Source organism: Scardinius erythrophthalmus (assembly GCF_964197995.2).
Source record: "Scardinius erythrophthalmus genome assembly, chromosome: 16".
Taxonomy (NCBI): Eukaryota; Metazoa; Chordata; class Actinopteri; order Cypriniformes; family Leuciscidae; genus Scardinius; species Scardinius erythrophthalmus.
The window spans coordinates 7,992,495-8,008,039 of record NC_138236.1 but is presented as its reverse complement, the minus strand read 5'-3'; the positions used below and the strand labels follow the sequence as shown (position 1 = coordinate 8,008,039).

General features: G+C 36.0%; 1 protein-coding gene across 11 annotated transcripts in view; it reads right to left on the bottom strand.

The window, feature by feature from the left end:
• Positions 1-3,196: 3,196 nt before the first annotated feature.
• slc4a7 (solute carrier family 4 member 7) overlaps positions 3,197-15,545 on the bottom strand; it is a 41,791-nt gene continuing 29,442 nt past the window's right edge. For 6 of the 11 annotated variants that reach the window (XM_081388744.1, XM_081388738.1, XM_081388742.1 and 3 more), the window contains 11 exons: positions 15,434-15,539; positions 14,796-14,957; positions 14,594-14,707; positions 13,521-13,682; positions 13,195-13,446; positions 12,395-12,463; positions 12,107-12,280; positions 10,555-10,686; positions 10,274-10,365; positions 6,156-6,263; positions 3,197-5,183 (listed from right to left, as the gene is read on the bottom strand). In XM_081388744.1, coding sequence (XP_081244870.1) covers positions 5,102-5,183; positions 6,156-6,263; positions 10,274-10,365; positions 10,555-10,686; positions 12,107-12,280; positions 12,395-12,463; positions 13,195-13,446; positions 13,521-13,682; positions 14,594-14,707; positions 14,796-14,957; positions 15,434-15,539 — 1,453 coding nt within the window. In that variant the 3' untranslated portion in view covers positions 3,197-5,101. Of the gene's footprint in view, positions 5,184-6,155; positions 6,264-9,186; positions 9,239-10,273; positions 10,366-10,554; positions 10,687-12,106; positions 12,281-12,394; positions 12,464-13,194; positions 13,447-13,520; positions 13,683-14,593; positions 14,708-14,795; positions 14,958-15,433; positions 15,540-15,545 lie in introns of all 11 variants that reach the window. The other 5 variants (XM_081388737.1, XM_081388745.1, XM_081388740.1 and 2 more) reach the window with 3 other exon arrangements.

Below are 15,545 nucleotides of genomic sequence, written 5' to 3'. Positions count from 1 at the left end.
TCTCGTGCTTGTTGAAATGTATTTATTTTGTCTGGATGTCTGTGATTTTTGCCATCCATGGTGCTGCTGGTTGCATATGGTCCAGAATATTGTTTCACTTGACCTAAATCATTTCACTTTTTATTTGACTCCTTTTAGGATTTTTAACCTGTGAAGTTTCGTAAAACCCTTTTTGTGGAAAGTTTTCAAATTTACATTTATATACACTCACCTAAAGGATTATTAGGAACACATGTTCAATTTCTCATTAATGCAATTATCTAATCAACCAATCACATGGCAGTTGCTTCAATGCATTTAGGGGTGTGGTCCTGGTCAAGACAATCTCCTGAACTCCAAACTGAATGTCAGAATGTGAAAGAAAGGTGATTTAAGCAATTTTGAGCGTGGCATGGTTGTTGGTGCCAGACGGGCCGGTCTGAGTATTTCACAATCTGCTCAGTTACTGGGATTTTCACACACAACCATTTCTAGGGTTTACAAAGAATGGTGTGAAAAGGGAAAAACATCCAGTATGCGGCAGTCCTGTGGGCGAAAATGCCTTGTTGATGCTAGAGGTCAGAGGAGAATGGGCCGACTGATTCAAGCTGACAGAAGAGCAACTTTGACTGAAATAACCACTCGTTACAACCGAGGTATGCAGCAAAGCATTTGTGAAGCCACAACACGCACAACCTTGAGGCGAATGGGCTACAACAGCAGAGGACCCCACCGGGTACCACTCATCTCCACTACAAATAGGAAAAAGAGGCTACAATTTGCACGAGCTCACCAAAATTGGACAGTTGAAGACTGGAAAAATGTTGCCTGGTTTGTTGAGTCTCGATTTCTGTTGAGACATTCAGATTGTAGAGTCAGAATTTGGCGTAAACAGAATGAGAACATGGATCCATCATGCCTTGTTACCACTGTGCAGGCTGGTGGTGGTGGTGTAATGGTGTGGGGGATGTTTTCTTGACACACTTTAGGCCCCTTAGTGCCAATTGGGCATCGTTTAAATGCCAGGGCCTACCTGAGCATTGTTTCTGACCATGTCCATCCCTTTATGACCACCATGTACCCATCCTCTGATGGCTACTTCCAGCAGGATAATGCACCATGTCACAAAGCTCGAATCATTTCAAATTGGTTTCTTGAACATGACAATGAGTTCACTGTACTAAAATGGCCCCCACAGTCACCAGATCTCAACCCAATAGAGCATCTTTGGGATGTGGTGGAACGGGAGCTTCGTGCCCTGGATGTGCATCCCACAAATCTCCATCAACTGCAAGATGCTATCCTATCAATATGGGCCAACATTTCTAAAGAATGCTTTCAGCACCTTGTTGAATCAATGCCACGTAGAATTAAGGCAGTTCTGAAGGCGAAAGGGGGTCAAACACAGTATTAGTATGGTGTTCCTAATAATCCTTTAGGTATTTTACAAAAAAATATATATATATTTTACAAAATATATATATATATATATATATATATATATATATATAGTTTAAGGGAGGATTATGATAATCTAGTTTTTTTTTTTTTTTTTACGTCTACCAACTCGGTTTTATTTGTCATCTGTTGTAGATAAATGCTTGTTACTCTTTGGTCAGTGTTATTAGAGAAGTTATCTTCTGAAATAGTATTTTTATTTCATGGTTTAAAAATGTTGTCAAGCTCAGCTGAATTTTCATTTGGATCATGTCAGTGTCATTTTCTCTCTTGGTACTGAGGTTTACCAGTGTTCAGAATTCTCATTTCCCATCTGCCAGTGAAATGCAATTGTCAGGAAATGGCAACAGTTTTTATTTCAATTGTCTTTTCTGATGTCACGGAATAATAATAGGCCTTTAAAATCAAGCTGAGGGACTGTAATCACTGCCATGGAGTTATTAAAGGTATCAATTTGTAGCATATTTTCTGTTGTAATTCAAGTGTCCTTTACATTTCATTTGATGTGCATGTGAACTGTCAAAGAATTCATGTTCTCTGTGTGTGTGTGTTTTTTTTTTTTAATCTAATGTGAGGTACTAGACATTTTGTATTTCACTAATTAAATGTTTTGATATTTTAATCATTCATTGGGTCTTTGTTGTTTGTGTAAATATTAATGTGTTTGTTGTTTTAATCAACTGGATTGGACAATGTGGCCAGTTAATTCAGCTGGTGAAGCAGTCCACAGTTCTTTTTGTTTGTAAATTGCTATCAAGAGCAGACATATTTGACAAAGTCTTACATTTTATTAAAGCTACATTGTGTAATATTTTAAGTTGATTTTTAGCAAAAAAAAAAAAAAAACTTTGTTCTTTCAAAATTATACGTTCTCATTCATGAGTAATCGCTTCAACCAACTAATCAAGTATTCTCGTAAGTGTGTAATCTGCCATTTAGAATACATACGGGCGAGTCGCTCGAATGGCGGCAGCCATGCTTATACTGTCTATGCAGCCATGTTGCGCATCCATCTTGAAAATACATTATACAAAGAGGGACATACTTGGAAATTCAAGCTTCGCCTTTCGCGTTTTTACATTCAGTAGCAACTTGATGAATGCGAGGGGGAGATCGCGACTGCCGGCAGATTTGAAATAATCCGGCCACCGTAGGAGTTAAAACGCCCTCGGAATGGGAGGGGTTAGAAAGTAATATTCAGTTAGTAGTCATATACAATTTCACCGCTAGATGGAAGAAAATCCTACAGTGTAGCTTTAAACTTTAGGGGTCTTTAAAGCTACACTATTTAATTGAAAATAAAACTATATATTTCTTGTGGAAGATCATTGTTTTTTTTTTTTCGGCTCTGCTCTAATCTGCACACATGAAAATGGTTCGAGGCATTTATGTGTGTGTGTGTGTGTGTGTTTATATATATATATATATATATATAATTAGATTCATGAGGGTTTTGGTAATTTTTTCTCGTTCTTTGTTCGTTGACAAACTTTTGGCTTCATGCTACCCACAGCCGGAACTACTTTTCTCCGTGTATGAATATGATGTGACGAACTGGCGAAACATGTCTGAATGCAATTTCCTGCAAAATCTGTCCTGATAGCTCTGAAATAACTTATAAATCATTATAGTTTTATTAAATTATAAAACATATTTTGAATGATTTTTTTTTTTAGTTACATCGTGTAAGAGTATCATTAAGACTATTCAGGGAAATATTGAAAAAATAATGAACACATGGTAGATTAAAGACAACAGAAACAGTTATTGCTTTAATAAACAACTTCATTACAAAAGACAACTCTCTCCTGTTTGTATATTGTACAAATGCAATGTATCTCCTATTTAAATCTTGATTTGGCCAGTTCACAAGGGAAATATCTGTCTGAACTGAAATAGTACATTATACATTGTGCAGACAGAAGCTCAGAACACCACGGCAGCAATACTTGTTCAGAGTCCTACTGTGAGGCTTATACAATAAGATACTAATGGTGTATGACACAAAACAATCTTCCAGATATTCAATATTACTCCCACCCTCACTCCAACTTTAACTGATCAAATTTAGCAAGTAACTTACTGCAAGAATAAAAGTGTACAACCTACTGATTTAAAAACAATCATAGAGAACCTTCACATGTAGTAGTCAGAGGTATTTCATTTTCATTGTGGGATTTATGAAGTGCTGTGTAAGCATGTGGACAGTAAGCTAGTTCACTACAGCAAGTAAACTCTACTCATTTCAAATCAACTACACTTGGCAACTTGAAAGAATACATAAAAACAACATAAAATAAATGGCAATTGCTCTGTTGGAGTATCATAAATATTGCAAAAAAGGGGTCTTCAACATCTGTAGCTTTTGAAAATGAGTTGGGGGGCAGAGGCTGCACTTTTTTTGTCCAGTGTTCAAATTAAAAAGACATTTCTCATCAAATAAAAAGCATAAAGGAGGACATGCGATCTTGAAACACTGAGGATTTGAAGTAGTGTGGGGAAAGAGTGCAAAAAAGAAGTTTCCTGAGACTGCTCTAGATTAAATAAGTTGTTGTGGTGATGGCAAGCCTACCTAAAGTGCACATTAACAGCGCTAACAGAAGAGGAAAGAAATGACAGGCCAACAACACTGCAGCAGTCCTTCTGCCCCATCGCCTCCGCATACTTGACCATTAAATGACCGTTAATAAATTAGTTGATTAACACATTGTACAAATCAAAAGTACTAACAATACAAAATTCTATTTCATAACACTAAAAAAGAAACAATGTAAACATGAAAAAAATGGGGGGCAAAACTGATATTGCTTGGCTCTATAACACAATCTAGTTTTAATCGTCCTGACCTGCTATTCATTTTCAGAGTGACTGCAAGAATGAATGAAATCATTTGTTTAGTTTATTCTCATTCTGTGCTATCAACTGTTCTGTTTTAATATAGTATGTGTACATAAATCATCAAGCATTCTGTCAGACCGTCAGTGGGAATGACATTTTTACAATTAAAGTACAATAATAATCATTTATTTTGCATTCAGGTTTATTATGTCCTTCGTGTGACATTTTAAAGTGTTCGCTTTTCACGTTATTTTTTTTTTTCCAAAATCAGTTTGGAAGGTCAGTCATGCAGCTGAATGTCACTACCTTTGGTCTCAATGAGACATTTTCTCATATGTGCATTTGTTTCTTTTAAATAGCAGCACTCTGCAACAAACAGCATTTTAATGTGCTGAAAAGAAAATCATCTTAAAGCGATGACTTGAAAACCGTGGTACCGTGAAAAACAGGATTTTTGAGTGTAAAACTAATTCTAAAAGACTTTGTCTTGTTTATCTATCTTGAGAAAAATTAAATAATAAAATAAAATCAAAATCAAATATGAAACCAAAGAGGCCTGGGTTCTTCATAACATACCCTATGTCTGAAAAATTGGTGCTTTAATCATATTAAAAACAAATTGTTCAAAATAAAAAAGGGTTTGTTGGTGTGGTTAAAAATAGAAACTTAGATAAATATACCTGGAACTCATTTCTCAGCCCTCTATCGGGCACGTCTAACTTTGGCTTGGCTTAGGCAGGTTGGTAGGGCTCACAGAACAGAGCAACACTGTTCCAAACTAGAGGACTCTGGGAAGGGCCCTGCAGGGCGTCCACAGTGAGCTCTCTCATATTGACGTCTCTGCATCCACACATTTATCCCCCTGCTCGTCTTCCACATTGATCTTAATGCAAGCCGTCTTCTCTTCACTGTAACACAAAGAGAAAAGATGAAGGGAACATTTGCAATAAAAGTCACCTAGCACAATTTCCCTAAATGTTATCACACCACCATACTAGCAACATACAGTCTCACATTAGATGAAGCACAAAAATGATGTCATACATCAGAAATGTGCAAAAGCATATCCAACACACAAACTTTTCACATACGCATACTTTTTAAACAATAGATAAAGGCCTGGTCACATGAAAACACATGCGTCTAATCGAAACATATAAAAGTCTAAAGTTGTATTTGTGTGTGAAATATATATATATATATATATATATATATATATATATATATGTTACCGGCAAAGTGTGTATTCCCGGTATTGTATAGAATGCCTAGGCAATGTATAGAATTCCTGATGTTTTTTGCAAAAAATACATTACCTAATTCTATACATTACCTAGGCATTCTATACAATACCGGGATTACACACACACACACACACACACACATAAATAAATAAATAAATAAATAAATAAATAAATAAATAAATATATGTCAAAATAAATTATACATTTAATTGAATACAAATATAACAACATTTCTTTGTTTATTTAAAAAAAATATATTTTTTTTTATAAAAATAAGGCTTGACAACTAATAAGGCTTAATAACTTGTATAAATATATACTTCAATAAAATACATAAATATTAATTTTGTATATAAAAGTTTTTCTTTTTACAATTTTTTTTATTCCTTAACAAAAAATACCTAAATTATTTATAAATCCATCATTACCCAAGTATTTGCACTGAATCAAATGCAATGATATGCATTAAAATGAAAAATTGATGAACAGGCCTTTACTGTTTAAAATGTACAGGTCTACAGCTTTTACATCTATACAAGGAAACAGGCTGTGCATTGAAGCAATGAGAGGAAGCAGAGTATTGTGATGTGAGAAGTGTTTAAAACAGGGATGAGGTCAGAGGTTAGGAATGGCTACCTGGCACTATGTTTCAATACTTTGGCACTGTCAGAGCTCATGGCAACAGCTTTCCACACAGCAGTTTTGGCCATCTCATCAGATATGTTAACCACAGAGGGGTCAATGCTGCAGAGAAGACACATCAGAGCACTTACGGCTGGTCGGACACACTTCATCACACTCTTATCTCTTACGGTTCACCAGCACTGTGCTTGATGGCCATTTGATTAATAAAGCATGAAACAAAACATCAGATGTACAAAAGACAAACCCTCCCAGCACAGACCCTTCATGTCATTTCAGAGGTGAGCATTTAATGGTGTCGTAATGATGTTCATAAGCAGGGGTGCGCATAACTGGTGAGCAGATGCGTAGCAGAAAACGTGGAGGGAAGCACTTTTGAGTTTAGGGTTTACTTAATGGAGTAGGACTTTTCTCCATCTCTGGCAATCACGATAACAAGTGTGTTCATTAATTATTACTGCTGTCAAAATTAACGCACACGATACATTTTTTTTTCAGTTTAACAAAAATATTTTACGCAATTAACGCAGTATCCGTTTTTTCGTCATCCTTTGGCTAGCATTACAATATATGATCATGCTCTAATTTAAGCAAATGCTTTAAAACCATTCGCGCGTGATAAGAGAGAACAGTGTGTAACTACTGGCCGTGAATCTCCTGTCTGTGTGACACACACTCGTGCCCACAGAAAGCCGCTTCAGACAGCGCTTGAACAGACAAAAACACACACAATTATGCCAAAATGCCCATTTTGTCGAGTATCCTCGCAAGCACGGTTAAATAAGTTAAATTAAGACTTAAATGTACATTAAGTGTTGTGAAAAAATATGATGTGCACCCCTGTTCATAAGCAATATGTCATGTTAGTAATCAAAGCATGTTTGATTAAGTCATCTCTACCAGCAGAATTACAAAGATTTATTTGCTCCCTTGCTAAAAACTAAACATCTACCTCTTGGAATTGTTTTCTTCTGTAAGTAACTATGAAAAGGACACTAAGCAGATCTGAGACAAAATGGACAACCTTCCCAAACTACTACTTAAAAAAACTTTCAAACTTTTTTGGACTTTGAAAGCAAAATCACATTCACAGGGCAACCTAAAATGCAACTAATGGTTTAATAATACCAAACTACACAACCATTTAAAAATGTGTTGTCAGTAAGTTTTTATTAGAAAAAAGTAAGTAAGTATCTTATTCTTACCAAGTGTACATTTATTTAAAAACACAGAAAACCGTTATTTTAAATTGTAATATTTCACAAAATTACTGTTTTACTATTTGAATATATTTTTATTAAATGTAATTTATCCCTGTGACGGAAAAGCTGGATTTTCAGCATCATTACTCAGAAATCATTCTAATATGCTGATTTGCTGCTCAAGAAACATTTCTTATTATTATCAATGTTGGAAACAGTTGTGCTGCTGAATATTTTTGAGGAAACCATGATACATTTTAGGATTCTTTGATGCATTTATTTGAAATAGTAAAGCCATTTATAGGCTGCGTCCAAAATCTTATAAATGCTGCTTTCGGAGGATGCGTTCAAAGGTAGGAAGGCTTCAAGGCACGTCAGAATCCAATGTTAGCTTCACTTTCTGTCTCCTGAGATACCTTTTGAAGGCAGAATAGACGTATCCTTCACTGCCTTTGATATCCCACAATCCTATTAAACCGTTACGCTGCCTCAGAAGTCTGTCCGAAATCAGTTTCAACAAGTCAGCTGCCTAAGTTTTCGGACGCAGCCATAATGTTACAACAGATTGTCACTTTTGATACTTAGCATTAATTTCTTTAAAAAAATAAATCTTACTGAACCCAAACATTTGAATGGTAGTGTACAGTATGTCTAAATTGTGTTTAATCATCATGGAGGAAACCTCTGGTTTAACCTTGAGCACAAATTTGATATGAATATAATTTTAATAATGATTAATCATAAAATATCTTACCACATAATTGCACAATTGGCTAGTCAGTATCAAGAAATCTAGAGAGCCATGTGTAACAATGTGGATTACTTAGGCCTTGAGAGTAAATTTACATAACTTGACTTCAACTGTCATTTGAATGTTAAATGAAAGTCTCTGCTCTAATTTTAATGCCACTAATAATTATGTTAATAGAGTTAACCCTTCCGACATGGAGTAAAATGCTCTTGAAACCTGTTAGTGAAGTCTAACAAGTGTATAGGTCAAAGTCAAACAGTGGTCTGTCAATGAGCCCGTCAGTGGCCTGCCTAATTTGTCTAGATATTATTAAGCACTGGTTTACACATGGAACGTCGATTGCGGAGCATTCAAGGTAAATCATCAGCAACAATCATCATCTGAAGCTGTTCTGCATTGTTAAAGGATGAGTTGAATGAGGTGCGTGTGTAGTTTCCCACCACTGTTAACCAATGCAAAGCTGTCAGAAGAAGATTTAGACTTGTAACCATGCACTCACACGGTGATGTGCAAAATACTCTGTGTAAATCAAATATAAGTGATGATTAGCATCATGAACTGGGGCAAATTCCAATCGGAAGAAAGCATCCTATGCCCTACTCACTCTGAAAGGGAGAGCCTTTGAAGTGGGGACTTTGGAGGGAACAGGGCACTTCTCTTCTTCGGGCCCTGCATGTAGTCACATTTACCCAACGCATCTACTATTAAACACATTTCTTACCTATGAAACTTATTTAAACTTAAAATTGACAAAAATGTGTGTAATATATCACACAAAACAGCTTGAATAACTCTTTATACATGTTAACTCAAACTCTCCCACATGAGGATTCGTCACCCTGGGTCACATGACCATACTTCCTTTAGGTGACCTTCGCATGTTCCCTTCGCTAACAGACTTGTGGAAGGGCCCTACAAGAAGGTATTCAGTTTGTAACAACCCTTCCAATGGCGTCCCCTTCCCAAAGTGCCTTTCAAGGGTGCAAAAACACAGATTGGAATTTGCCCCTGTAAAGAGGGAGTATGCAGGAACAAGAACACAAACAGGCCTGCGTATAAGCAAAAGACCAACCACTCCGCTCGTGTGTTCCTCATATGAGGCGCCGGAGGCTACACTGTCAGATCTGTCTCGAAAGAAACAGGTAAAACTTACTGAATGAGGCCAACACAGGTTGCTTAAAGGGTATCTCTCGCCAAAATGCAACCTAGGGTCTTTTTGTTAATCTACCTGAGGCAAACTTTCATTTAAAAGCATAATTAGAATGGAAATGCCACTTTTAAGTTTGACCGTACTTAAAGGCAATTCAAATTGCCATTTGAATGGGGCACTTCTATGATAGCATCAAAAAGCGCTATTTTAAAAAAGCTAAGAAGGCTCGACACAACATGAAACTTTGCTCGAAGTATCACCAGGGGCTCTGCACTTGAACTCGAGCACTGAGAACATTGTTTGTGTACACAGTTTTGCTAAAAAGAAAGATTTTGAACAACTCACTGTAGCTGTGTCCGCCCGCATTTTGACAGTCAAAAATAGTCGATCTCTGAATGCAATGTAACAGGGAGGAGAGTAAAGATGGAAAGCTCCTAAAGCTTAGTTCCATATAAATTCAGGGATAATTTGTTGTTTTGTCATTATATGAGGATCAAGGTCAATATTGATTTTCACTAAGAAACAACACTAAAATTCAGAGTCAGTTCATTCACATTCGGAGATTGACTATTTTTGACTGTCAAAACACCGGCGGACACAGAGACAGTGAGTTGTTCAAAATCTTTCTTTTTAGTAAACTGTGTACACAAACAATGTTCTCAATGCTCGAGTTCACGTGCAGAGCCCCTGGTGATACTTCGAGCAAAGTTTCATGTTGTGTTGAGCCTTCTTAGTAGTGCCCCAAGCACTCCCATTCAAAAGGCAATTTGACCAAAAACAAAAATACAGTCAAACTTAAAAGTGGCGTTTCTATTCTAATTATACTTTTAAATGAAAGTTTGCATCGGGTAGATTAACAAAAAGACCCTAGGATGCATTTTGGCGAGAGTTACCCTTTAAAAGAAACCCACACAAAGAAATGCCTTATGAGAGGAAATGCTTATAATGCTGCAGTATAAAAGAGATCCCGTGAAATTTTTAAGTATGTGACTTATGAACCGTCACCAACCTGACTTTAAGGGCCTTCACAGGGATTCCCAGGTGACCACTACCATCAAAGGGGATCTCTAAACGTCCTGCCTCCATCATGCGCTGTGCTTCCTGGACAGACACATTTAGACAAGAAAGGTGCTTAGTAAAAAAAAATCTATTAAGATGGAACTTCAGAAATATTCTAAACGTGCTTATCATCAGGAGAAGTAAAACAAAGCATCACATTGATGTTAAATGCATATGAAGAGGTACAGGAGAGCCATCTTTAAATTTTCAGTCTAAGTACTGATCAAATACCTCTTTCGCTTTTTTCTTTTTGTCATCTTCCTTTTTCTTCTTGCTTTCTGGCATTAGGTCATCCAACCAGCTAAGCTCCCTCTTCGTAAAGCAGAAATCTAGAAGCTTCCGCACAAATACCAGAGCAAGAACCTACAGAAGATGAATACAGGAATTGAGTAAAAAAAAAAATGCAACAATGGATGATGAGCAGTGCAATCTGAATGAAGATTAACAAAAAATCCCCATTTCAAAATGCAATCTACGAGCATGCAGAGACCGAATCCAATTTTGTGCTGCTTTTTGAGGAAATTCTGCAATAAACTTGGTTAAACTGAGTATACTGTGTACTTAACCCTGTAGCCGATAGTGTAATAAATTTGCTTTCATTTTTAATAAACATTTAAATTCAGAAAGCTATGCAAGTAATATGCAATAATGAAGTAATGCTGCATATATTTATATATGTCACTTTGAAAGTGCTGTGTTCTTGCCCCTTTTTCACATTGCAAGAAAAAAAAAGACTGATTATGTACTACAGAATTTTACTGGATTGCACTTGAAATCCCATTTCTCTACCCAAAAAGTGCATCTTTTTCTCAACTTCTAATCCTTATTAACAGGGCTTAACGTTTCACTCAGATTGGGATGAAAAAACAGCGAAATAGCCTGATTATTAAACTTCAAAAGACGATTTAATGAAATAACACAGAATGGGGGATGTTACTCTACAGCAGATGGCGCTTACGGAACAGCAGAAATGCAGCCGATACCCCCGTAACCCCATGAACAAAGCAGGCGCTGGTTTCTGCTTCTGGACAGTATTTAAATGTTTCAAACAGACATTACATTTTTTTGTAATCGCTATGTTCATCACAGCATCAAATACTTGAAGACTTAATAGGCTATTTATTTTGAAACTTAAACATTTTTACATTTTAACCTGGACTAAAACATGGCCTAGATATTGATTAAAAATTTTCTTATTCTTTATTAGTGATCGGTAACACTTATAAGGTTCCATTAATTAACATCAACTAACAATGAAAAATAGTTCTAAAGCATTTATTAATCTTAGTTAATATTAAGTTAATTTACTAAAACATTATTAAAATCAAAAGTTGTATCTGTTAATATTTAATGGACCTGAGCTAAGATGAACAAACATAGTACAGTTGTATTTTTATTAACAAACATTAACAAAGAATAATAACTACTGTAACAAATATAGCTATTGCTCAGTGTTAATGTTAATACATTAACTAATGGGACCTTATTGTAAAATGTTACCTATTGTTCTTTATTTTTCCTTGTAAATGTATCCTTGTATCAATTTATTACGGTTTTACTTCATAAAACTGCATTGCACCCATAAAGTTTTTTAATGGACTCTGACATTTTTTAACTTATGAGCTTTTTTAAATTTTGTGTGGCAAAGCATGATCCAATCAAATCTGAGATGCATTGGAATTAAAGTGTAAATGCCTTTTGTGTATTTGATCTTTTTTAGCCAAATTGCATGTTAATGCCAGGTGTAAAGGGAACCTATGAGTGGGTGAGACTTTATATTTACCATCATTGGGAAGACCACCGCGGCAGCAGTCGCTTTGATGACCCACAGCAGCACCAGGCAGGTAAGCTGAACTATTGTAAATATGTGAACCTTCCACAGCGGCACATATCTCAGGTAGATCAGGTCAGGCTGGTGCTTTGCAGGCATCCCAAACAGCTTAATACGGTCAAAGAACTGCAGTGCAATGAATACAAACAACATGACCACAAATTCATCATCATCTTAGATTGAGCTGCCTTTATGAAAAAGACCATAAATCCTGTATTGTGCATATGAAAGTGCACTAACCTGTATGCCTTTGAGTGAAGACACACCCATGTAGAGGAACACTCCATACAACACAGGCATTGGTATAAACTATAAAGATATTAGAAAAAAGGGAATAAATAAATAATAGTCAGAATTTTTGTTTAAATGAAAGTTTAAACAAAATATTAAAACAAATAAATATTTAAAATGTGCAAATACCGTATGTTTTTATAGAGTATCATATTCGATACATCAGGTTTTTAAGGCTCATATAGTATGATATAGGAGAATGTGGAAAATAACACCTCAATTTTATTAAGAGGCCCAAACTGTGCAAAAATAAGCAATTCGTTGCAGTTGCTGATATTTGTATGGCCAAAAAGTAAGATGAAATTCTGACAGCTTATAATGTAAATCATTGAGATCTTTATAACAGTATACTGTAGCAGACAACTTGCATAAAACTTAATATATTTTAACATGATTTTTCCAAAAAGTGATTATGGATACTCAAGTAAACCTAAATTGCTTCAGTTCAGCATGTGTTCATCTTGAAATATTAAGTATTTTTACATTTTATAATATATATATGTTATTTTTAATTAAATCAGTAAAGATTTCACAGCAAAAGGACAAATGAAGGAGGACCTTTTTAGAATTATCCTAAAAGCTATCAATCAGACAACAGAAGGCATGTAGTAGATTGTGTACAACAGGTTTTTCAGCAAAGTTTTGATCATGTTGATAATTTAGAGGCCTTAGATTTTTGTGCATCAAATATGATACAGCAGACTTGCATACATTTTATTAAAAAAATCTGCACTATAAACTAAGCGTACCTTTAGAATAGATGTCATAAAGACAGAGAGACCCATAAGCACAAAGATCATGAGCCCGGTAACCCTCTGCTCACGGATGCCCAGGAACTTGGGCTGCTCTCCCGGGGCCGAACACTCCGACTCCACCTTCAGGCTGTTGACGTGAGAGATGGAGAGGACAGTGGCAGCGACGAACCAGGGCAAGCCCATCACAGAACACACGCCGAGCATCACGGCCACCACCAAAAGGTCAAGATGATACCCACAGCCTTTCTGCAGCAGAACAGAACCATGAGTACCAGCACCGCTGCAGTGCTCTGATAGGCTGGATTAGGTGTTCAACTGACCTTGAGCTTGTGTTCTTTACGGTTGATGATGACAGCGGTGATCTGCTGATCCATGAAGATGAGGATGGTGCACAGGAGGGCAGGGATGGCTGCTGCTATTAATGTCCATGTGGGGTTATCACCCAGAGGTGAGATCAGCCAGCCCCGATGCTTAGAGGTGGGCTACGGGACAGAAGAAAAACACTCTTTTTATGATAAACATAAAATGTGATTTATTAGGGGTGCACAATTGTTGTGCCATTTCGGCTATCAGCCTACATTAGAAACGGTTTTATTTATTGGTTGTTTATTAGTGTACATGCCCCTTTCTCATAGTTTTACATCTATATCACCTTTGTCGTGATTTAATGCTCAAATAGTCCATTTTTAAAAGCACTAATAATTTTAAAACACAGTTAAATCTTTTTCAGATATCTAAATGAAATTCAGTTTTTCATACAGTACATCATGTTGTGATGCTTAAATTCACTTGTAACATTTAAAATGATTGATTTTAGTTTTAAGTGCTTTTATTTTTTTATATTGGTGCTCAGGAAACTTCTTTATCAATGTTGAAAACTGATTAACAGCTGGTTAATATTTTTTGTGGAAATCATGATAACTCTCAGAATAGTAAGTTTTAGCATGTTATTGAATATTGCAATGTTAATGTATTTGGTCTTGGCAGGCTTTATGAAAAACAGGACAAGTGAGGTTAAATCAATAGTCAAAGCCCAGCATGATAACAGACAACAGAAACAGCTGGGGTGGTTTTAGAGTCAACTACACCCTGCTAAGTGTGTTTTCTGTTTGTTTTGGGCTGCTTACAACAGATTTGACCATTCAGATGATGATACACTCATTGCAACTCTTTTTGGAGATTCAAAGCTGCACAAGTACCTTCTCTGAGAAATATTGACTCCAACTTTTCTTAGTAAAATAAACATGGAGCAAATTTGGGGGAGTGGAAACAAAGGTCAAAAGTCCAAAAACCCTAAAACCAGCCAAACATGTTTTCTTGCATTGCATTGAGTTTAATGTCAGATTACGATGAACAAAAAAATAAAAATAATAGAAAATACCATTCACAGTACCTCAAATCTATCTGGGACATGTAGTTTAGGAGAGGGGATGCCCACCAAGTAATCAACCAAGGCCATAATCATGATGGTTATAAAAACTGCAAAGTCACTGATGGAAGAGCGAACCTGTAGAGGATGGAAACTAAACGTTAAAGTAAACAAGTAAATGACACTGTATCAGCACATGGTCAGGTGGAGGAATGACTCTGCTGACCTTAGTGGGGAAGTATCGCTTGGTCTTGAACTGCTTGAGGAAGGATGACAGGAAGAAAGTGGTGAAGAAGAGAATGACTGACCAGAACAATACATCAGGGATGTACGGGCCATTATATCCACAAGCAGGACCCACAAACTCGCCATGGAGTACCTTGCAATCCTTTAAAGAGAGGGAGAAAATGACAATTGCATCAAATAATAATTAAAGATGTTATTTATTTAGATATGGATACAAATGCAATGGGTTGTCAAAAAGATTAACATCTTTTAAAAATTCATAGTTTTTTTATTAAATGAAATCTAAATGCATATAGTGTTTCCTTTTTAGGTGATATTTTAAACAGGTCAAGCTTCGATGATCAAGAAATTCTATTGAGCAAAAAATTTAAATTATTTTACTTTTATTAAAGGTTCCATATAGATTTGATTTAGAAATAAATATGCTGTTAAGAAGTAGTTTAGTCATCATTTACTAATAAACGAGAATCTGGCAACTGGACACCTATTCTGATGTTTTTTGAAATTGGACAGAAGACAATGAAAAAATTTAAATGTTTAGTAAATGTGTAAATGCCGTTAATAGTATTTCATGTTAAAAGACACTTCAACTGTAGTCTGAAAAAATTAAATGCTTACTTTCACATTAAGCTCACTCCAGTTAATGGTCTCAGGAGTAAACCCTGACTGATTCCATGCCTGTACCATCTCCTCTGTGGTATTGGCTGGAGGTGAACACTGACATCTGAGG